We start from the raw sequence: 25,524 nt of genomic DNA, 5'->3' as shown, positions 1-25,524 counted from the left end.
TTTTAATTAATAAGAAATCTCAATCCATTTACTTTGTTCCTTTCACGTCCTCAGAAGCAAAAGGTATGGCCTGTTTTTAACTCTCTCTCTCTCTCTCTCTCTCTCTCTCTCTCTCTCTCTCTCTCTCTCTCTCTCTCTCTCTCTCTCTCTCTCATATATATATATATATATATATATATATATATATATATATATATATATATATATATATATATATATATATATATATATATATATATATATATATATATATTATGTGTTTGTGTGGATTTGCGTGTGTATGAGGAGGGCATATGAAAGTGTCCGTGCATTTGTTTACTTGCGTAAAAATCCGAATTTCCGAAAAAAGTCTGGGGAAAAGTCAGAAAAGTAGTTCGTAGAATTTCCTCCATCCTGTCGTAAAACAAGCTGAGTTAAGTATGCATTTAATGTATATTTTGTTCTTTTTATATTATGGTACTCAAAAGAAAGATACGATTAAATAAATTATCTAGAAAAACAGAATATTTCTACGTTCTAATATTCCTGTCAAATGTATTGTTCCGCACTCTTTTCCGTCATTACGTCACCAGGTTGTTTTGGAAGAACAGCTCTCTTTGTTTACGATATTTTAGGTAATTAAACGGAATACATTTTTCCACCCAAGGTTGTAATGTTAATTTAGATACCAGTGAGGTATATTAAAATGTTTTTAGAGTCATGTTCAAATAAAAAAGGGTTAGAAATTTGTTTGTAATGTTGGTAGGCTAGTTCGGTTTGAGCTGGCAGTCATAGGCTAAGACATTTTACCAATGGCTTAACTTAGTAGCCCCAAATTCCTTGTAACCTGCAACTTCAATTGTAATTTATAATGAATATTAATCTTAATAGGCTGTAAAACTTTGAAACAATGCATGGACCTCTGGTTCAGATGATTTTTCAGTAAATTGTTCTAACCAAAGTGTTTTTCCCATTCTGTCTATACTGTATTTTATTTCGAATTACAAAACGAAATGGTAAATATACGATACGTTATTTTCGGTAAATCTATTAGACTTCAATTTCTAGCAAAATACATGAACCATATATTTTTATTTTTTTTTTATCCAATATTCTATAATGATAGTTGGGTTTTATTATAGAATAGTGCAATATTAGATAGGACATTGGAACTTGCATTATTGAATAGATTTTTGCAAATACAGCATTTTGAATCCCATATACTTCTGGCGGAACCCTCCGTTAACGAAGTTACTGAATTTAAGTAACGAAATATCTGTTTGGTTCCTTTTGTCATCTTAGGCCACAGGAACCTCCTACTCGATAGTTCACAAACAAACTGATAGGCGGTGCTTCAGCCGTAAGCTGTTTGAAAAAAATGAAGGGTCCAATGTTTTATATTCCAAACCTCTATTTTTATACAATATAGTTAAGTTTTATTATAGTTAAGGACGGTGCAACATTTTTTAGTAGAAAAACAAGTATTATTGTAGTGTATTACAGGGCAATGTAACCTAGTATAAAAACTACTTTTTCTTAATAGAAAAAATTATGCTCTCTTCGAAAATGACACTCGTTCCCGTCGCAAATGAATTTTTTCAGAAATATATATATATATATCTATAACCTACGGAAATGGGGGACCCCCAGTGGGAACTCGGGGTTTTGGGTGGGGAAAACATACTGGGGAAACGATGTATAACTGTAAAACAAACATTTTCTTCTCTATACATTACCTTCTTGGATTTATAATAACTGGAGGAAAAGACAAAACAGTATAACTGCATAAACTTTGGAGGCGCCGTTGCAAAGGCTATGCCTCATGAAAAAATACAGTAACCAGTGCTGCCAATGTCTGATGTAGATCAAATGTTAGCATTCCATGCTAACATTAACACGCTCACGTACATACGTTCGTACATGTATGCATGTAATTATAGCTCTGACTGGAACTCTACAGTACCCTCCTATTTTGTATATTATGTTAATGAAAGGTTAGGGTAGGAGCATTCTTAATATATTTAGTCTGGGCTTAAGCTTTCAACTGGGCTCCATAAGGCACTAGAGTAGGAATACCCAGTCCTACTTGGCTGAGGACTTTGAAGTGTGAAGTAGGAGATGATGAATAGAGAAGTATTGATTTACGAGCTCAAGATATGGCTGGCGAAATCTAACCGAGTCCCTTTGCGTCATTAGGCATAGGAGGAGATGATGATGATGGGAAATGGAAGCCAAGTCCATGTTCGAACAGAGGCTGGAATGCGAAACTTCAACTTGCCCTTTGTTCAGTTTGTATAATGGATAACACCAAGGTACTAGCCCACGGGGCTATCACATGTAGCGAAACGTACTGCTTGCCAAAGTATAGGAGCAATGAGATCGTGTTAATCATGAGCGAAGTGAGCTACAGTAGAGCAAATACCAGTGAATCATCAGCTCAATTATGTTTGTATTTGAAATACAATACGGTGAACACATACGAACGATTTCATATAAAATTGGATGGAAAATCATGTTTTCTATGTGACCAAGTCCTGCCAAACAAAAGCTACAGTGTTTTTGAGTGTTTCATTACTATTACTTGGCTTTGATTACAGTATCTTTTTTGTTTATTACGATGACTGTTTTCATGATAACTGGCTGAAATAACAAAGTTTAAAAAAGTTTATTTAAATATCATGCAATTAGACTGTTACACTATATATTTTTAGGTGTTATGAACGTTTGACAGTACCAAGCGCAAAGCCATAGCTTTTCAGTTATGGTAGTTGACCCACCCTAACTCAAAAACTATGGATTTCCACTCAAAATCATTATCAAATACATTCAAAACACCCCAAAATACATTAGAAAAGTTATTTTTTTACAAACGTTTATTGCACGTTTCTATAATTTTACCAGATAGTTTTTGCTCCATTGCGGCTTTTTTTCCTTGCAAATAAACTTTTATCTTGCATCTCATTGCTCTGCAGTTGTGGCGAGCAGTAGATGGATGTGCTGCACACACCATCCCCATGGGTCACTAATAAAGTATTAATTGCCTATAATTCGTATCTCGTTCTTCGAATGGTGTTTGCTTCTACGCCGTAGTACGCTTTGCTCCTAAATAAACATAACCTCACTGCTCATCTGTTTTGGCAAGTGATTCATGGATAAGCTGCGCATGCCAATAGTGTGGGTCATTATTTCGAGGTCATGATCATATCTTATTGCGCCAATGTCAAACCCACTGGAGGACGTTGTTTGCACCTCTGTGGTTTTGAACTGAGCAACGAGGACCCAGTGGGCATTGTTTGTGATGTTGCCCCACAGGGGCTAATCCCCATTTGTGGCAGTTATCTCCAGTTTTGCCCACTTTTACCTCCGCTCCGTTAGTGTTACCCATTCCTTCCTGGTGAGGTTGTTGCACTGGGCAGGACTTCGTTTGTGGTGGGCAGCGCCTCATTGGATGGCCATCGGTGTTCTTACACCTCTTGCTAGTGCTCGGTTTTTTATCGGGAGTAGTGGTGCTAGGTGTTCACTCGCTGAATTTCCAAGCTAGAGGAATCCAGATTTTGAAGTCTGCCTGACCTGTTAACAGTCACGGTCGCTTTTCATAGACGTAAAATCTATAGTTTGATGCATAAAGTTTTTCTTAGACCACTCATTTTTCATTTTTATTTTAACAATGCCTGTAAAAAATGTGGTTTAGTATTGATTTAATAACTAACAACTCTTTCTTTAGCTGCTCTAGATAATTATTTTATTTAATTAGTTTAGTTGCATACCCAGACATCATATACTTCATTAAATGTTTTTTGTTCCGTAAATGGAATACAAACCACGCTTTTTATCAAGGGTTATATTTTCGGCGGAGCTAAAATGACGAGCCAGTAAAACTTAGCGAGGGTTAACTACCCACACCGCTACTTAGCGGGGGTAGGGGGGGTTAGCTTGCTACCACTCCCGTTCACACACCTGTGACTTAGTCACTTTACTTTTGGCTCGGATCGAGAGCGGTTGTTCTCTCCCTCCTCGCCCATTCTGGACTGCCATTAAGTTTTGTCTTTTAACTTATTTTTTCTTATACTTGTGTATATATATGAAAACATTCTTTATGTTTATGTATATATGTGTATAAAAATGTGATAAGTTTCCTTTTCAGTGTTTGTACTCTGTGTGTGATATATATACGACAACGACGCTTGCGTAGATTAGCAAGGCCAGCACAGTTACACTTCGTGGGGAACAACCTCTCCCTCTCTGGTCCATCGGTCTTCCCGTTGGCATGTAATCGTTAACTCGGCCGCCGAAGGGGAATCGTCATCACCTGGACCCTCTTCATTCAACTATTGTCTTCGCCTTTTCCTTTTTCCCTGTGGAAAACATGGATTTCTGAGCGAAGGGAATGTAGCCTCTTAAAGTTTGACTACGGTCTCTCTCTTTTCGAGGTTTTTCACCTTTACAACAACAGTGTACTATTGGGGAAGCTCCTTTCCCGTGCGCAGGTTAGGCTGCTCTTCCGATTGTTTGTCTCAATTATTTTTAGTGAAATTATAATTGTATTATAACTTTTCAGCTTTTCTCCGTGGGGAACACTTCCCTTCAGATGATCAGTAGTTCTCACTATTAGTGAATATTCTTAGCTGATTTAAATAATTGTAATTCTGTTTTTATTACAGTTTCTCCGCTCCCCCCTTCTCCCGTGGATGTCAACTGGGGAAGGAAGGGCGCAATACTTAATTTTATGTTGTTCCCTCGGGGTTCCTCCCAGTGGAATTTGTTAAATGATTAATTTTATTGTCGGCGCAATACCTATTTTATGTTGTTCCCTCAGGGTTCCTCCCTAGGGAATTTCTGTTAAATAATTTATTTAATTTTTCCCCAGTTAACTATGCAGTTTTTCTTCGTTCGACTAAGAGTGCCAATGAAGCAGAGCTGTTCTGTTCATGCCTGGGGAATCTGCTGTCACTGCCGTCCCTCAGAGGACGTCGTCATGGGGCGTCATCACTTCTCTTAGAAGTACTCCCGTGACAACATGACCAGCACTTCAGATCATCTTAGAACGCTAAAGGAGGTTTGCCTCCAAGGGTTGGACAACTTCCCTTCCGAGGGAAGTTTCCTCCCCAGGTGTGACATTGTTTCTCCCTTCAGAGGGAGAACTTCCCACATCTTAATAGATTCATCGTCTCCGACTGCTTTTGCTGCCTTCGCCCAGACTTTTCTCCCCCCTTGCTGAGTTTCTCTTCCTTCAGGGGCGGAGCACAGTCTTGGCAAGTCTCTTTTACGAAGTGCTTACCTCTCTCGTTCGCGAGAGAGGCCACTCATAGAGACTCCTCTTCGGAGAATTGTTACTGTTAAAGGTCAGCTTGCTGATCCACTGGCCCTCATGGGCGTCTTCTAGTCTCTTCTACGAAGTGTTCACCTCTCTCGTTCGCGAGAGAGGCCACTCATAGAGACTCCTCTTCTGAGGATCGCTACTGTTAAAGGTCAGCTTGCTGATCCACTGGCCCTCATGGGCGTCATCACAGATGTCTTCAAGTCTCTTCTACAAAGTATTCACCTCTTTCGTTCGCGAGAGAGGCCACTCATAGAGACACCTCTTCAGAGGATCAAGCAGACCTAACAGTGCAACCTCGCGCTGCAACTTAGTCCGTGGAGTTCGGTCCTGGACTCTAACGCAGACCTTTTTACGGTCCCCATCGGTGGATCTTCGCCCTTCTAATGGGCACATTCCAGTTCCTGATCGTCCTGCCAGCTGATCTACCAGCGCAACCTTGCGCTGCAACGTAGTCCTTTTGGAATTTGGTCCTGGACTCTAGTGCGAACCTTTTTACGGTCCACATCAGTGGATGCTCGCCCTTCCATAAGGCACATCACAGTTCCTGATCGTCCTGTCAGCTGACCTGCCAACCTACTAGCGCTACCTTCGCACGTGCGCATGCCAACAGTCTTCCGCGCGCCGGCGCTGATGATTTTCCGCGCACGCGCCAATGGTCTTGCACGGGAGCGTGGAAAGTCTTACGCGTGCGTGCTAACAGTCTTCTGCACGCGCCGACGATCTTCCGCGTGCGTGCCGATGATTTTCCGCGCGCGCGAGCGCCAATGCTCTTGCACGCGCGTGCCAACAGGCTTCTGCTCGCGCACACCGACGATCTTCCACACGCGGGTGCCAATAGTCTTGCACGTGCGCGTGGAAACAGTCTTCCGCGCACGGGCGCCGATGGTCGTCTGTGCGCACGCTAACAGTCTTGCGCGCGTGTGAGTTCACCAACAGTCTACCGCGCACGCGCGCCGACAGTCTTCCGCGCACGCGCGCCAACGGCCTTTCCCGCGTGCGCGCTCCAATAATCTTGGGCGCACAAGCCGATGGTGTTCGGCACACGCGCACCAACAGTCTCCACATAGTACTCTCACGCACGCGCCAATGCACCCACCCTTGCGCAGCCAGTCACACGCTTCAGCGCGTTCTAGGGAGAATGCACAAAACTTCACAGTGCCTTACTGCGCTCCAGCGCTCTTCCTCACTTTCTTGCGCCCTCCTGCGCAGTTACAGTCTTGGATCCAATGCGTCGGCTCTTACCAAAGAGTCAAGGCTTGCAGATCCAGGGCACCAACTCTTGCCTAAGAGCCAGCGCTTGCCTGCTCTCCAGGCAGATATTAATCACCAGCATCTTCCTGTGTGCCATCGCTCTAGTACTTTTGGACAGGTCACCATTGCCCCATTCCTCCCCGCAAACATAAACATTGCCACCGGGAAAAGAGGAATAAGGCTTCACAGAAGGATTCAAGACCCCGAAGATTCCATCCTACAAGGGGAATCAAAACAGGGAAGCCTTGGTCCCTGTTTCTTCTGAAGTTTCTTTTCCCTTGACAGACCACCATCAGCAAACAGGAAAGCATCAACAGACTGATCTCTAGGTCACTGTTTGCTGATGGCTAATTCACAGTTTACTGATCGCTAGGTTGCCGATCACCAGATTGGCAATTGCTAGCTCAATGGTGATCTTTAACCTCTAGTCCCTCCAGTGACTAACGATCTCCAATTGCTAGCGTTTTCAATCACCGATTGCTAGTCAATAACCAGTCATCAGTTTGCTGATCACTAGATCACCGATGGGCAGCTCATCTTTCTTCGATCATTGAACTCAGCTCGCTGATCTCTGACCAGCCCATCTTCAGCATGCTCATCTCTGACCAACCAGGGGGGACCATAATCAGCTTGCTGATCTCTAACTCACCATCGGCTCACAGACCACTGATTCATTGGTCATCGGCAATTAGCCAGCAGTTCGTGACTCGAACTTACTAGTCAACTCTTCCTGTAGTTTCCTAGATCAGAAGGTATACAACATACTTCTCGCTACTGGCCGTTCGCCATCACACTTAAGTGATTGGCAAACGTTCGACAACCCTCATCAACGGCTTGTCGACAGGGAACTACTTGCGAGCACTCTCCAACTGCACAGTAACCACGATACCCAACGGTTAACCATTGATTAACATTTACCAGATTGATTCTATTCTAAGGAATTGCATCAATCCCATCAGGGCACATGGTAAGGCTAAGCATTGCCTTCCTTCTGTTAGTTAAAGGAATTCTCTCTCAGAGAAGAATTCTTACACTGGGTATCGCGCCGGATCCTCTACGACACGAGTCAAGACTCCAGCGTTGACAATCTTCCATGCAAAATGATCCGCAAGGAGCTGTCCCTTTGGGTCGATGTCCACATCATGTTGGAGTTCGAACAAGGGCTAAGACCTCAGGTCTTCATTTGCACACTGAACCTAAAGGACACTTACGCCCAGGTCCAAACCATCCATCTAGGAAGGTTGGAAGATTCAGTCTAGACAAACAAGAAACACCAGTTCAAGGCACTGTGCTTTGTTCTTTCCACCACACCCATCCTGGTCTCACAGGATCAGTTTCTGTCTCCTCTGTCTCGTGATGGCTGACTGACCTTAGCAGACTCAGTGGCAACCTTGCATTAACACTGGAACTTCTGAAGTCTTTTTACCAAGATCCAGTGATCAGGATAAACCTACGGAAGTCTTCCCTACTTCCCTCCCAGAAGACTGGTGTATCTGGGAATGATTCTTGACACCAATCTCCACAAAACCTTCTCGAAACGAAAACGACTCCCATTCCAAAACACTTCGAGTCGGAAAAAGAAGAGAGGAGGGACCATAGTGCTGCACCACACGACCTCAGACCTTTGGACAGAGTCCGAAAGTACCTTCACTTAAATCTCTTAAGAGATGAAGGCCAACTTTCCGGTCCTTGAGCAGCCTCATCGGTTCCTAACAGACCACTCGGTGATGTGATAGACAACACACCACACACTACATAGAGACTCACATTGACAAGCAAGAAGGAACTTGCTCGTAGCCTTTTCCCATCTAACAGTATAAACACTAAGATGGGCCAAAGTCCGTTCGGTACCAATATCAGCCCGCTTCATTCCAGACTGGAAGAACGTGCTTGCCGACAATCTGTGCACAGCATCTTAGATAAGGTATACTGAATGGTCTTTGGATCGCCTTGTAGCCAACAAAGTCCCGACTTTACGAGGTCCACCAATTAGGGGTCTGTTCGCAACGCACCTGAATCTCAGGCTGCCGTTGCTCCCCAGCCCTAGACCCCAAGGCTCTCTGGTAACAACGGTGGGTACAACAATGACGTTTACGTCTCGTCCCTGTTTTATCTGGAGAAGGGCACTCGAGAAGGCTAGAACATCGGTCAACTTCTCAAGGACTCTCCTAGCTCCGCTATGGCATTATGCAGAACGGTTTCCAAACCTTTTGCACCTCCTGATAGTCTCTCCAAGAGAACCCTCTCTACATCACAGACAACCCACTTTGACACCTACCTCAAGCTATAGCTTTGCTATTATTGTACGCCTGGAGACTACCCAATACCTCTTTGCAAAAAGGTTGTCTAGATATCTGAGGAATTCCTCAGCATTAGTCTACCAGGCAGTATAACGTCTTGTGTGGTTGGTGTCGTGTAAAAGTGTCTCTCTCCACTCGATACCTCGATTCCAGCAATAGCGGAATCTTCGAGTATGTACAAGAGGAAAAGACCCCCTATTCAGTTTCGACAGGTTTAGATGAACTATCAACCTTGATCCTTCACCTTCAAACTGAAAGAAAGGGACACCTTCTCATCGATAGACTTTTCCTAACTCATACGGACTTACAACTTGCCTTTCCCCTGTCGGAATTGAGACCTTCCTTTCGGAACTTGGTGCAAATTCTCCGATCCCTAAAGGGACCTCCTTATGTTCCACTTTACCAGGCAACAAATTTTCTCCTGATTTAAGAACACAATGTTCCTACACACTCGGACAGCAACCATACGAGTCAAGGAACTTCATGGTCTCTCTTTCGACATCGCTCATTATTGAGAAGGGCGAAAGACAATGTTCAGTTTCGTACCCGAGTATGTCGCCAGACACAGTCTCCAGAGGTGACGGATCCTACACAAGTCTCCACTCGGTAACGGACGATCCAGATCGTCCGTTGCTGTACCCAGGGTAAAGTATGAGACTTTACCTAAAGAAAATGGCAACAGCCCACCTGGGTCCCTTCTCTTGTCATCAGCACTGGGAGAGCCTAGAGAAGGATCACCAAAACATCATCTCGACATGACGACTCAGTGTCAGGAGCATATCTGTGCCCCTGGTCCTTCTTAGCAGATTACTCTGTGACGCAGGTTTTGCAAGAAAGGATGTGAATGCTCCAGGTGACTTTCACAACCTTTCTCCTGCAAGACGTGACCCACAGGAACTCGATACGATCTCTATCGGTCCGGTGGTGGCTGCACAACAGCTGGTTGTATACCTCAAGCTCCTTATTGGACAAGTAGCAGAAGGTTGAGGGCACTGTTACCCGTTTTTAGTCTGCGTGAATAAAAAGATTTGACTGGCTCTTATTCTTTTCTGCATCCTACCCTCTCGTGGGGAAAGCAGCATTCTTGGTTCTCTGCATGAGCTGACCTCAAACCACTGCAGGTAAACCATGCTCCCTTGTGTACCTAGTAATTAAGCTAATACTGTTGCGTCCCCGTACCCTGGCGAGGTGGTATTGGGAAGTCTTGGTTACATCAGGTTTTTCCTACATAGACTCGGAATAACTTTACCTAGACAGTCACACTTTTGCACGTCTCAACACACAGCTTTCGTAGGCCGCGGACCTTGCGTAGCAAGGTTTAGCGAGGGCAGGGACTCCTTAATTTTTGAGTACTAACATACTCAGATAAGGTGCCCCCAGGCAAAGCCAAAAGCCAGATTGGCAGGGATGTCCACCCTTCTTAATGGGTGAGTTACCCCTAATAAATAGCATGGTTTGCCAGTTACGGAACAAATGACAAATTCGTAGATAATTTGTATTTTTCCTAACTATACAAACCTTAGCTATTTATACAAACTTGCCCGCTATCCCTATCCCGCTTGAAGTCCTACCTCCAAGCAAAGTGACTAAATCACAGGTGTGTGAACGGGAGTGGTAGCAAGCTACCCCCCCCCTACCCCCGCTAACTAGCGATGTGGGTAGTTGACCCTCGCTAAATTTCAATGGCTCGTCATTTCAGCTCCGGCAAAAATATAACCCCTAATAAATAGCTAAGGTTTGTATAGTTGGGAAAAATACAAATTATCTACGAATTTGTCATATATTACTAATGGGTGTATATGAAAAAAATTATTCTACAATCCTAATATCAATAGAAATATGTAGAAGTTATACTTCCATTAAACTAAGCCCTGATGCCATGATGATATTTATATTGATTCTTAGGGTTGTAGGAAAGATGGCTAAAAGTTAAGCCATTGTTTGTTATTAAATTATTAGATACAGTATGTAACCTGAAGCTTTAATTCATAAAAAACACAAAATATAAGGAGTTTGCAATTGTGAATCATACTGACTCTTGCCAAAGATTTGGTAATGTAAACACACTGCAGTATAATAATCAAAACAATAATCAATTTGTTAGTGGATGCAACATAGGTCGGTCAATAGACAAAGGCAGGGTAGGGTAGCCAGTGTGGATAAAGGCAGGATTAGATAATGAATAAGGTTGGATAGATTTACCATTAATTTAAGGGAACATTGATTGATTATTAGCAATGATTATTAACGTAAGATGTGACTGGTAAGACCAGGTTGTCAGTATAATAGTGTTGGATAGCTTAGTCCATGGATGAAGTAGACCCAGTAAATAAAAAAGCAATAATGTTGAATAAGCTCGTCATTGAACTAATCAAGACTAGGTTAGTGAGTTAGTGTGTTATAAATTTTAGCATAGTTTAGAAAAAGATCAGTAGAAAAAGCTGGTTCATTGATTGAAGGTTAACTCCTTCCTTTGAGCTATCATGTCTCCCCATTAAGGAGTGATTTGATGAGGCTTTGCAGATAGGATCACAGTAGGAGCACACACCTGCCTCCATAGGGAAGGAATTCTGTCTCCCCCTTAGCGATTCCAAAGGCCGTACGTTTAAAGATCCTCTCGTCTCTGCCAACAGTAGTCTCGGCTCCTCCTCCTTTTTTCGTTTGTGCTGCTTCGGTAGTTAGACTGAAACAGTTGCTGATGAGCACCCCTCAGGATTTCCCATTGGGCTATCCTTTCAAGGAGAACCCAGAGAAACTTTAGGTAAATTAGATTTGATGGGATACCTTGAGTTATTTTATGGAGGATCCATACCATATATAATGAAGATTAATATGTCATCTCAGTTACAAGAGTGATATATTTGCTTGATAAATTTAGGAAGTTGCCATTAGTTATTTAGGAGAGTGAAAACACCAGTAATTTTTTACATTTCTATACATTAATATTTTATGCCTGAAACTGTTATTGTCAGTAAATCCTATTTTGTTCAAAATTTATACATACCATTTTTTTTATAAATATTTTGTGAGTATTGTGTGTATTTGACCAGGTATCCTTTGTGGTATAAGATAGAATGTTTTATTCAGGGAATTAAGGTTTATTGAGTATCTCTTGAAGAGAAATGAAGGATAAGGAGTGTTCTGTTTGTCAGTGGCTTACCAGAGGCAGGCCATTCAATTACTGTACAGGTAGTGAAGTATTTCCTTATTTGGATTTAGGAGGTAATACTTTTCTACTTTACCAGATGTGCTTTCAGTTGTGATATTTGCTATTATAAATGTCATGGACATGTCTAGTTTTATTTTATACTTTTTATAGTTCATCATACAAATTATTTTACTAAAATTATAGTCTTGATATTGAAGTGCACAGTAAAATGTTTGAGTAAGACTTGTAAATCTATACAATTAACATCTCTTATTTATTTTTCAGGCTAGAATCATAAAAGAGGAGAAAATTTACAGCCGCCTGCTCAAAATAGGAAATTAAACTGCAATATGCCAAGTATAGTGGGAGATTCCTAATGACATCAAGATGAAGATCAGCAGCGGATAAATAATCACGGATTTACCATAGAAAAATACCAGAAAATTTTCGAGGAAGACTACTTAATTCAATTAATTTCTGACCTCAAAAGGAGCACCGTGAAATCTTCCACTGAAGCGAAAAATACCAGAAAATTTTCGAGGAAGACTACTTAATTCAATTCATTTCTGACTTCAAAAGGAGCACCGTGAAATCTTCTACTGAAGTGGCCAGCCTATCATCAAACTGGAGTATTGAAATATCTTTATGAGAAACATCATTACAGTCCCTGTACTACAAATGTATAGAAATGCTCTATTGACTAGAGTTAGTGAGAGTTTAGGGAATGGTGTGTTACAATGGTGTCTCCATTTATATCCAATAGGTTCAATAGCAATCACTAGTTGAAGATGAAAATTAAACGAATCAAGTTACAGTACATAAGTAATGTAAATTTTTCAAACTGATATTACAAGGTTTTTTCTATTTTTTCAAAATGTTTATTCCTGAAATTTAATTATAAAAGCCATTAACTTTTACTCAGTCTTGTAGCATGTACAGTATTTACGTTTTGCTTTTAATCTTTCAAAGTCAGTGCATATAAAGCTAATATGTTCCAAGATGAATACAAACCCTTTTGCACTTTACAGTGGATGTTATTTCGACGAGTGCTGAAAACTAGCCTAAAGACTTTTGTTCCGTAACTGGAATACAAACCACGCTATTTAATAGGGGTATTAATTCGGCATAGCTGAAATGACGAGCCATTAATTTTTAACGAGGGTTTACTACCCACACCGCTAGTTAGCGGGGGTAGGGAAGGGCAGCTTGCTTACCCCCCCCCCTCACACACCTGTGCTTGAGCTCACTTTGCTCTCGGCTTGGATGGTAGTCGGACGTGTCCACTCGCATCATCGCCGTCATTTGGCAGCCATTTAATGCTTTTTCTTTTTCTAGTTCTGTTTGTGAAGTTGGCCTCTGCGATTATGCGCACCTGCCCTGGGTTTCCCCACCGCCCCTGTGGAACATTTATGTCGGCGGTCGAGACTGATCCTCACGCCCTTTGTCCTTCTTGTAGGGGCCAATGGTGTGATAGCAACAACAGGTGTAGCGAGTGTAGGGAGTGGTCTACCTCCCAGTGGGAGAGGTTTTCTCGACGACGGAAGAAGTCCAAACGGAATATTTCTCCTTCAAAGGTTTCTTTGAAAGGAGAAAAACCCAAGGTCTCTTCTTCCGTTGCCCAAACCTCCTCTGAAGCTCCCACTCGGTCGGTCTCTTTCGAGAGTCCGTCGAGTGGTAGCGTAGACTGAAGTACTGTTTACCAACCTCGGGGCTCGAGAGATGACGTTGCTTCCCCTAGCGAAGCAGCTCCACCTGTCCTCCCTAGGAAGTATATGTCACTAACCCCCCTTTTTCAGCTTTGGTCTTCCTTGGGGCTTATGGGTTCGCCCTCCAAGGAGGTTTTGCTTAACTACATCCGATTGGGTGCCGCTGTCAAGCAATCGCCGTCACCAGCAGAGGTTGATCCTCTGTCTCTTGTCGACATTGTGGTGTCAGAGGTGTCCAATGCAGTATCACCCATCACCTCTGCCTCTTCAAACCCTATGGTAGCTGACAGCTTAGTTTCTCCCGTCTCTGTTCAACCTACGAGGGAGAAACTCAAGTCCATCGTCAGTCTCTCCTGCTGGTGTTTCTTCCCCTGGGGGGAGTTCACTTACAGAGACTCCTCTTATGAGGACTGCAGAAGGTCAGCTTGCTGATCCAACGGCCCCCAAAGGACGCATGCGTCGGAAGGCTCGCCTTCCTCTTCGCCAAAGTGGCCTTCCTTCACCTGCGGTGAGGAGGCGCCTCTTTGGTTTATCACCTTCGTTGCAGTCTACCGCAGAGGAGCCTCGAGACCAATCACCTATCACTGGTCCTTGACCTTTCTGCAGATTGTTCGCGATCTCCTTCAGGGGAAGGTCGTCCTTTTAAAGGACACATCGACCTTCCACCCGACAGACCTGCCGTCACCTTTTTTACATAGGCCTAACGAGGCTTCACCTGAGCGTGCTAAGGTGCGCCAACCACATAAGCACTAAGCGCCAACGAAACCTGACGAGCGCTCTTTAGTAACTCCCACTGGACCTCGGTGCCTAGCTGTCGATCCAACTAAATCGATCTGCACTTTCTCTTTTACTTTAATTTCTTTTTTCTCCCATCTCTTCCTTTTGGGCTCGATATTGTTGACGACTTTGGCATGTTCGATTATACTTTGGATGCTACTTTGGATTTGGCACAGTGTGGGATGGACTGCATTCCATCTCAACCTGTGCCAATTTAGACGCCATCACCCTCTGGCAGACCCCATTGGGTGCAGACCAAGTCTGTTAAGAGTCGGGCTCCAGTGATCCGGTTTTAAGTCACCCATATTTGCGGGTAATGAGTGACACCAGGCATTGGAGTCGATGGTGGGAGGGGCTAACTACCCCCACTGACCAGTGTACGCCCACCTTAAGAGAGGCAGCCCCTCTCTAATAGAGGACTGGTCCCCGCTGAAGCCTCTTCTCGTGTTGGGCCACATGGGATAGGAGGACTGACATCCTCCGATAAGAGGTGGATAACCCGGCTTGCTCATAACAAAAAACCCACCCCTCTGTTGACGACCTGGAAAATACAAGCATGTACCTCGGTACAGACAGCTCCAACTCCGGTTCTAACATTGTAACGTTGGACCCGTATTCACGTCATGTGAATAATAAAACGCTAGAGAAGAAGAGAGAGAGAGTGAAAAATTATGACAGTACAGAAAGATACAGAAAAGTAGAAGTATTACCTGGTCACTATGAAGTAGTGAATTATGAAATTTTTTTTATCTTGGAATTTGAAACCGGAAGAAATGAGCATATAAATGTTTTTAAAGCTAATAGGGAAATAGTTACTTTATGTGGAGGGCAGCCAAAAATTCTACCCCAGGGAAATGGAAGTCTCTTGATAGAGACACTGTCCCCATTACAAGGTGAAAGGTTAAAAACACTTACAACATTGAATGGTCATAGCGTAAAATGCGTTTCGCACCCTACATTCAACCAGAGTGGAGGTGTGATATATGCTCCAGAATTGTTGAATATAGAGGAAAAAGAAATTGAGGATGAACTGAAAAATCAAGGAGTAGTTAAGTAGTCAGAATGAGAAAGAGAGTTGGAGAACAACGTATCCCTCTTGCTACTCTGATTATAACATTTGATCAATGCCGATTACCAAATGTTATAAAAGCTGGTTGGCTATCTTTGAAGGTAAAACCATATATCCCTTCACCATTGCGATGTTATCATTGCCAAATGTATGGCCATTTAAGCCAGAAATGTAAGGAAAAACTAAACAATAAGCCAGCTGTTTGTGCCAACTGTGGAAAAAGTAGTCATGGAGTATGCATAGAAAACCCTAATTGCATACATTGTGGGGAAGCACACCCAGCTACATCTAAAAGCTGTGTAAAGTTTATTTTTGAAAAATAAATTCAGGCCTTTAGGACCATGGAAAGGGTTACTTTTAAAGAGGCTTGTAAAAGAGCTCTTGAAAAGCAAATAAGACCAGGGCAACCTTTTTCAATGGTTCTGAAGAAAAACTTGCCAAACCACACAAACAAAAATTATATCTCTACTTCCAAGATAAAGAAACAAATGAAAGTAGTTAAAGAGGTTGAAAGTCCCATCGAAAATCTATATCCAGAAATTGCAGAAAAATCAAAACGAATACCTAAAGATCTGAAAATTATTCAAAAGCCAACTACTCCGATTTTAAACAATAGTACAAACCTCTCACAGGCCGTGTCCTTGCCTGATCTGATGGAGGTTCCACTTGAAACCAATTTACCTGGTGAACCTGTAGTGGGGAAGGTGCAAAAAACCTGACAGATCACAACCTTTTAATTGAAAAAGAGAGAGACCTCCATCTCTCTCGCCTCCTACCATAAGAAACATTAAAGTCACGACTTCAAATAAATATGATATCTTATCTGCTGATGTTTCTGATCAACTAGAAGGCAAATTGAACCAATCAGAAATTCAAGTTGAGGTCCACCATCCTCCTCAACAATTAGATCAAAAGGACACAAAGAAAAAGAGAAACACAAAACCCACTATATCAAGATCCTCTCTAGAGTTACCTCCGGGAAATATTGTTAGATCAAATATTGCCAATAGGAAGACTTCATCTAAGGTGTCTTCCAAAAAATAAATCATAGTTTTTTCCTCCATTCTGCAATGGAATTGCCAGGGTTTAAGGGCGAAATATAAAGAACTCAGGCTCCTCATACGTGAGCACTCCCCTATAACAGTATGTCTACAAGAAAGCAAGCTCGATGCTAATACTCCTTGTCCTGGAGAGTATGTTAGCTATAGGACACCATATGATCAACGAGCAGGGAGCCATGGGGGAAGTCTTATATACGTTCGTTGAGATGTTCCCCAAATATCTTTGTCTATCTGTACCCCTCTGCAGGCAGTGGCTGTACAGATTGATATAGGGAGAAAATACACAATCTGTTCTCTTTACTTGCCTCCAAATGATAACATCTCATATGATAATATGTTAGAAGTGATTAAACAACTCCCACAACCCTTTCTCTTACTAGGAGATCTTAATAGTAGACATCCTTTATGGGGTGATGTTTTGGCAAATGCAAGGGATAATATTATATCGTCAATTTTGGAGAATGAAGATGTCGGGCTCCTCAATACAGGAGAGCCCACACATTTTCATGTACAGACAGGTACCTTTTCCTGCATTGACCTATCATTTGCAAGCTCTAACTGTCTTCTCAATTTTAATTGGAGAACATTAGATGATTGGCATACTAGTGATCATGCACCAATCATTATAAACACCAACAATGGTCCACCTTTACAGAGATCGTCTCAATGGAATCTTGATAAGGTGGACTGGGATAGATTTCGGGAGCTAAGTGAAATTGAAGGAAATGCAGAACAGTTTGAAAGTGTTGATGATGCCATAGACTTACTCAATGGAACTCTTCATACAGCAGGAGTAAATTCCATTCCCAAAACAACAGGGATATTCAGACGACGACCAGTCCCCCGGTGGTCATCTGAACTAACTGGCCTGCACAGAGCCACAAGAAAGTCTTTAACTCGAATGCGCATACGCCGTACTGAGGAGAATTTAGTCATATACAAGAAATGTAGAGCACAGTTCCGTCGTGCTATGAAAGAAGCTAGGTGCCAGTCTTGGATATCATTTGTTTCCTCCATTAACAGTAGAACACCAACTTCATCTGTGTGGAGGAAAGTAAAAAAGATAGCAGGCAAAATCACCCCAAACCCACCACCAGTGTTAAAGGTAAATGGCCAGTATATGACTGGAGCAACCGAAGTTAGCAATGGCCTGGCTGACCATTTTTCAAATGTATCGTGCAAGTGTGAAGCAGCTCCTGGTCAGAAAGTTTTAATTTTGCAACAAGAAAGCAAGAGTCATATAATTCTCCTTTTACTGAAAGAGAATTTGATTCTGCTCTTGCTACGTGTAACGATACAGCCCCTGGACCCGATGGAATTCCATATGCAATGATTAAACACGTACATTTTAATACAAAGTTATTTATTTTGGGCATTTTTAATAGAATAGGGCATGATCATAGTTATCCAAGTGTTTGGGAACTAGTCATTATTCTAGCAGTTTTAGAACCCGGTAAGGACAAGCTTTTAGCAGCAAATTATAGGCCAAATGCATTGACATCTTGTTTGTGCAAAATCGTGGAAAAGATGGTCAATGTAAGACTGATGTGGTACCTTGAAAAGAAGGGTATTTTATCACCCATTCAATGTGGATTCAGAAAAATGCACTCAATGACTGATGTGCTGATACAACTTGAGTTCTCCTTTTGTGAAGCGTTCGCTTCCAAACAGCACCATGTGACAGTCTTTTTTTATCTTGAAAAGGCATATGATACCACATGGAGTTACGGTATACTTAAAAGAATCCATGAGTTTGGATTAAGAGGAGAGCTACCACTATTCATTTAATCATTTCTTTCACATAGAGTTTTCCAAGTGAGAGTTGGGGAAGCTCTATCACAGAGTAAATGGCAGGAAGAAGTTCCTCAGGGGAGAGTGCTGAGTGTAATCCATTTTGCATTAGCAATTAATGGGATATCCTCAGTCATTCCCCGGGATGTTCTCGCAACATTATTTGTGGATGATCTCTCCATATCATTTGCTGGGACTAGAATGACAATGGTTGAGAGAAAAATACAACTCTTTTGATAAAATTATCCATTGGGCCGATATGAATGGATTTAAGATCTCGACAAGTAAAACTACAATTGTCCATTTCTGTCGTATCCGGGGAGTACATCCAGCCCCGGATATATACATCAAAGGTCAACGGATCTCATGTGCAAGTGAAGCTAAATTTTTAGGGTTGATATTTGATTGTAGGCTTACATGGGTTTCTCACTTAAAAGCATTAAAAGCTAAATGTGTTGAAGCTATGAATCTTTTAAAAGTATTGTCCCATACATCATAGGGGGCAGACCCCAATACAATTTTAAAATTATACAAGGCCTTGATTTGTTCCAAAATTAGTTATGGATGTGAAATATACTCCTCAGCAACCCCAAGCCGGTTAAAAATATTAGATTCTCTACATCATGCTAGTACTGTATAAGATTGTCCACAGGAGCCTTTAGAACCTCCCCTATCACAAGTCTCCTTGTTGATGCTGGGGAGTTGCCTCTAGACCTTTACCGAATGTCCTCTATTATTCGGTATTGGTTTAGATTGCTAAGACTCCCTAATTCTTCAGCCTTTCAGACTGCAAACCTTGTAAGGCACTCGACCTACTTTGAGTTGCACCCAAAATCTCCTCAACCTTTTGGGTTTCGGGTTAAACAATTATTAATCAATCTGGATATAATTAGAATCAAGGTGCTTCCATTCAAGGTATCATCAACGCCTCCATGGAAATTACCTGACATATCTTTTTGTAGATACTTTATTGGAGTTAAGAAGAATATGACTGACTTAGAATCCAGGTCTCTTTTATGGAACATGTTGAAGAACAGAGGGGATCGACTTTTATATATACTGATGGCTCCAAATTTGATGCTGGCGTTGGATTTGGAGTACATAGTAATGATTTTAATTGTAGAGCTGCACTTCCTCTAACAGCTTCCATATTTACTGCCGAACTGTATGGCATATTAACCGCTAATGAGAAAATAGCTTTGGAAAAGGAGGGTAATTTTACAATTTTTAGTGATGCGAGTGGTGTTCTTCAAGCCTTAGAAGTTTTTAATTCTTGTAATCCTCTAGTTTTAAAGATTTTAGAATGGCTTTTTATTATTGGACGGAGAGGTATAACCGTTCGATTTTGTTGGGTTCCAGCACAAGTAGGTGTGTCTGGGAATGAGAAGGCAGATTTACTGGCGAAGAATGCGGCATCCGAGTTTCTACCAAGGAGGTATCCCATTCCCTGTAATGATTTCCTACCTTACATCAATAAATTGGTTTGTGATAAATGGCAACAGCAATGGGAAAGTCAAGATGGCAATAAAATGAGGGAAGTAACAAATATCATATCACCTTGGAGGTATAACATGAGACCCCGAAAATGGGAGAAGCCTCTTTGTCGTCTCCGTATTGGTCATACACGGTTGACACACGAGTTTCTGCTGAAGGGCCAACACCTACCGTATTGCGAGGACTGTTTAGTACCTTTAACAGTGAGGCATTTGTTGACCGAATGCCCTAATTTTACTATCTTAGGAAATAGATATCTGTTTGAGGCTCGAGGTGAGGATGGCAGGTTCATCCTTGCCAAGATTCTTGGACATGATGTGTCCTACTATGCGAGTGGAATTTTTAGATTAATTTCAGAAGCAGGTCTTCTGAAAACTATTTAACTTTTGTAATGACTTCTTAATTTTTTATGGTTTTAATTGAATTCTCTTTTATTTTTCATATATAGTAAATGCTATCGGTGTCAATGACCTTAGATGTCATAATGCCAGAAAACTTTCAATCAATCAGTCTTTAGTAACTCGTCAGGCCCCATCTCTAAACCCTAACACGGCATCAAGGGTGTATGCGCCAACTTGCGCACACGTCCCAACAGGAGCATAGCTCCATCACGCGCTATGCACGCCCTCCTGCGCAGCGCCCCGTTGCGCCAGCCTTCTCCCGCACGCATCCGCGAGGATACGCGCGCTCGCCTATCTTCTCCGACGGATTCGCGCCAACGTTCTATCGCGTGCCCACGCGCCTCACATGTTTCAACTGTGCGCTTGGCACTAGGGATCTTTCTCCTGAGCGCGCGCCCCCAACGGCTGGTACAGGCACGTGCGAACTCTCGCCCGCGCACCCGCACACTCAACGCATCGATCCTGCGCACGTACGCGCCAACAGTCTCCCGCGCGCCCACAGACTCCCGCGCACCCACAGTCTCCCGCGCACCCACAGTCTCCCACGCGCCAGCAGTGTCCTGCGCGCGAGCCCCGGTGTGCTCCCTGGCGCGAGACTGCTGAACTACATACGGCAAGGTCGCCTTCGCCTTATTCCCCTTCCTGCAAGGGCATACCACCGCGCATTGTGGGAGAAGGGAAGCATCTAAAGGGGTCCAGGATCCCAAAGCTATCACAGGCGAACCCACCAATGATGAGTACTCCTCCCAGGCCCTCTTAGTGAGAGAATGCCTTGATGAAGTCATTGAGCTTCAGCACGGCATTTCATTCCCGTGCTGAATCTTGGTGACGGGCAAGAGGGCTCTCGAACTTGGGGAAATTGCTCCCCCAGTTCGAATCTAAATTTCTCTCTTTCATCTTTTTCTTCCTCTTTATATGGCTTCAACCTTCTCCTAATATTATAAACTGTCCTTCATGTTGCTGTCCCAACCCTATGAGTAAAATTTCCCATATGTATGTGTATATATTTACATATATATGTGTGTTTATTATTTTTTTTTTCTCTTTTTTATGGCATGGATGTTTCTACATCTGTTATTGCCACTTGGGCGGATGTTTATACATCCGGTATTGCTGCCTGCTTTGATGAATGGGAAAGGTGTCACGGTTGGGAGGTGTTTGTGCTCAAAGCTATATGTGAGAGTATTGGATGATCTCAGCCATCCCGAAGATGGTTTGGACCTTTTTGGCGGAACTATTCTCAAGTGTTGGATCTTCGGAATCCAGGGGGATTCAACGCTTGGGGTAGGACTCTCGGCTTTTGGCCGGAAGCCCGTCATTACAGATATGGGGAGGATGATTCCATAGTTTCTTGGTCTCAGTCCTAACAGGCGGGTTCAGCTTACACCTGTGCCTCTATATCTGTTTTGATGCTATCCTTCGGGTAGGGTATGGAGTAGACCATCTGGGAAGTATACTCTCACTGTGCCGGTAGTGGAGAGTGTAAATTTCCTTCCCAACATGTGATGCCTTAATGTTCTCAAGCAGGTAAATCAAACTTCAAAAAATCACTCTTCTCTCTTCTTTTTTATGATGGATTCTTGTGAAAATGACCCCACCTCCCCTGGATATGCTGACTCGCCCCCGGCACTGTTGACGACCTCTGGCAATTCATTTAAAGAAAACTCCGTTGACGACGTAGGAACTAAAAAGGACTATTCTTTAAACACTCAGAAAAAGGGTAATTTGGGCAACACAGGAAAATTGAATGTCCTGCACATTACCCAAATCCCATTAGAAACTAATTATGATATGCTACATAAAATATTTGAGTGTTATGGATTAATAAAAGAAATTAGAATGAAACTTCAAGATGATAATTGGGAATCTTGGTTATCATTTAATTGTCATGAGGAAGCCTTTAATGCAAGTCGTAATATTGTTGATATTAAAGTAGGTAATATGAGTGTTAAGGGTGCTCTGTGTGATGGGGCACCTAAAGACCTGGATGTCTACAGACCAGCAGACTGGGCTGATAAAGATATAGAGGCAGATATGCCATCCCAAAGAAAGCCAAAACCACCAATGTGGCTTCTTGCTCAATCTGTAGGAGGTACGGAAAATTATTTCAAGGTCTGCAAATTTCTTCAGAGGAAGGTAGGTACGATCGCACCTGGAGATATATCTCGATTCGGTAAGAAAAGTTACCTGATAAAGGCCAAGTCATATACACAGTCTGTTATACTGTCCAATTTGAAGACAGTAAATGATGATATAAAATTGGACATCAAACCCCATCTAAACTTTAGCTATGGAAGGGGAGTGGTTTTTAATAGGGATCTGTATGAATTTATTGAAGAAGAGATATTGACTATGTGTCCTCTATCAGTGTGGAAAGTACATAAAGTACCTGGAACATCAATGATTGTTCTTACTTTCCAGGATGCCGATGTACCTTCCCACATAGACATAGAAAATGAAAGGATCAGAGTTCAACCTTTCAAGCAAAAGCCACTGCAATGTTATAATTGCTTTAAATTTGGACATCCTTCCAAAGTTTGCAATAGTGAAAGAATTTGTAATACTTGCTTCAATATTTACCATGGGGAATGTACATTTGAGGCAAGGTGCTTAAACTGCAACTCTAATCATAAATCTAATGATAGGAGCTGCCAGTTTTATAAGTTAGAAGAGGCTGCCCTCAATAAATCAATTATTGAACATGTAAGCGTGGGGCATGCCAAGAGATTATTAAATAAATCTAACACTTATGCAAAGACATTAAAAACAGGAGAAAAAGTTCCTCGGGAATCATCTCGCCCACCTACTACTGTAGGTAGTTCTCGAAAAAGGAATTCACCATCTATTGATTAAGTGCTGCATAAGACAAGAATATCTCCTCCTAAAGATTTATCATTGAGTATCAACCAAAAGACATTGCCCACCACTATCAAACCTTTGTCCCCCATTACAAAGGATAGTACTAACCTCTCCCAGGCCATATCCTTGCCTGATTTAATGGAGATTCCACCTGACACCAAGTTATCAGGTGTACCTGTAGTGGGGAAGGTACAAAAACCTGGTAACTCACAACCTACTAATCGTAAAAGAGAGAGACCTCCATCTCTCTCACCCCCTTCCATAAGAAATACTAGAATTATGACATCAAATAAATATGATGTTTTGTCTGTTAATGTTGCCGATCAACCAGAAGATAATTTAAATAAATCAGAAATTCAAGTTGAGGTCCACCATCCCCCTCAACAAATAGATAAAAAAGATACAAAGAAAAACACCAACGTAAAACCCAACATAACAAGACCACCTCTGAAGAAACCTACAGGTAATAATGTTAGATTAAAAACTGCTAATGGGAAGACCTCATCCAAGATGTCTTCCAGAAATAATCCATAGTTTTCTCCTCCATTTTGCAATGGAACTGTCAGGGTTTGAGGGCGAAATATGAAGAACTTAAGCTCCTAATTCATGAACATTCCCCCATAATTGTATGTCTACAGGAAAGTATGCTTGATTCTAACACTCCTAGTCCTCGAGAGTATGTTAGCTATAGAACACCATATAATCAACAAGCAGGGAGCCATGGCGGAAGTCTCATGTACATTCGTCGAGATGTTCCCCAAATACCCATGTCTATACGTACAACCCTGCAGGCAGTTGTTGTACAAATTGATATAGGGAGAAAATATACAATATGCTCTCTGTACTTACCTCCAAATGATAATATTTTATATGATGATTTAGTAGAGGTCATTCAACAACTCCCTCAACCTTTTCTCTTACTGGGAGATATGAATGGTAGACATCCTTTATGGGGTGATATTTTAGCAAACACAAGGGGCAATATTATCTCATCAATTGTGGAGAATGAGGATGTGGGACTCCTTAATACAGGAGAGCCCACACACTTCCATGTTCAGACAGGTACTTTGTCATGCATTGACCTTTCAATTGCAAGCTCTAACTGCCTTCTTGATTTTGATTGGAGGACATTAGATGATTGGCATACTAGTGATCATGCACCAATCATTATAAACACCAACAAGGGTCCGCCTTTGCAAAGATCGCCACGTTGGAATCTAGACAAGGCAGACTGGGTTAAATTTTGTGAGCTAAGTGAAATCGAAGGGAGAGCAGAACAGTTTGAAAGTGTTGATGATGCCATAGACCTACTGAATGGAACTCTTCATACAGCAGGAGTCAATTCAATTCCCAAAACAACAGGGTTATTCAAACGACGACCAGTCCCGTGGTGGTCTTCAGAACTAACTGCACTCCACAGAGCCACAAGAAGATCTCTAACACGATTGCGTAGACGCAGAACTGATGAGAATTTAACTATGTACAAGAAATGTAGAGCACAGTTCCGTCGTGCCATGAAAGAAGCAAGACGCCAGTCATGGATGTCTTTTGTTTCCTCCATTAACAGTAGAACACCACCATCTTCTGTGTGGAGGAAAGTAAAAAAAGATAGCTGGCAAATTCACCCCCAACCCACCACCAGTGTTGAGGGTGAATGGCCAGTATGTAACTGAAGCAAATGAAGTTAGCAATGCCCTGGCTAATCATTTTTCAAATGTATCCAGCAAGTGTGAAGGAGCCCCTGGTCACCAGTATAGGAGCACTGAAGAAAAGAAAATTTTAAATTTTGCAACAAGAAGGGAAGAGTCTTATAATTCTCCTTTCACTGAAAGAGAATTTGATTCCGCACTTGCTCATTGCAACGATACAGCCCCTGGACCCGATGGAATTCCATATGCAATGATTAAACATGTCCATTTTAATACAAAACTATTTATTTTAAGCATTATTAATAGAATATGGCATGATCATAGTTACCCAAGTGTTTGGGAACTAGCCATTATTTTAGCCTTTTTAAAACCCGGTAAAGACAAGTTTTTAGCAGCAAACTATCGTCCTATTGCATTGACATCTTGTTTATGTAAAATCATGGAGAAGATGGTCAATGCAAGGCTGATATGGTACCTTGAAAAGAAAGGTATTTTATCACCGATTCAATGTGGATTCCGAAAAATGCACTCAACGACTGATGTGTTGATACGACTTGAGTCTTCTGTTTGTGAAGCCTTTGCTTCCAAACAGCACCATGTTACAGTATTTTTTGACCTTGAAAAGGCATATGATACCACATGGAGATATGGTATTCTTAAAACCATTCATGAATTGGGATTGAGAGGAGAGCTGCCACTATTTATTCAGGCATTTCTTT

At 42.0% G+C, this 25,524-nt stretch overlaps 1 protein-coding gene across 5 annotated transcripts in view; it reads left to right on the top strand.

Moving 5' to 3' along the window:
- The first annotated feature begins 286 nt into the window (after nucleotides 1-286).
- LOC137633292 (uncharacterized) overlaps nucleotides 287-25,524 on the top strand; it is a 108,260-nt gene continuing 83,022 nt past the window's right edge. The window contains exons 1-2 of one of the 5 annotated variants that reach the window (XM_068365514.1): nucleotides 287-412; nucleotides 12,284-24,128. In XM_068365514.1, coding sequence (XP_068221615.1) covers nucleotides 21,867-23,150 — 1,284 coding nt within the window. In that variant the 5' untranslated portion in view covers nucleotides 287-412; nucleotides 12,284-21,866 and the 3' untranslated portion in view covers nucleotides 23,151-24,128. Of the gene's footprint in view, nucleotides 418-527; nucleotides 647-12,283; nucleotides 24,129-25,524 lie in introns of those variants that run through there. The other 4 variants (XM_068365513.1, XM_068365511.1, XR_011042168.1 and 1 more) reach the window with 4 other exon arrangements.

The sequence above is a fragment of the Palaemon carinicauda genome, chromosome 42 (genome assembly GCF_036898095.1).
Source record: "Palaemon carinicauda isolate YSFRI2023 chromosome 42, ASM3689809v2, whole genome shotgun sequence".
Lineage (NCBI taxonomy): Eukaryota > Metazoa > Arthropoda > Malacostraca > Decapoda > Palaemonidae > Palaemon > Palaemon carinicauda.
This window is presented reverse-complemented; position numbering and strand designations above follow the sequence as displayed.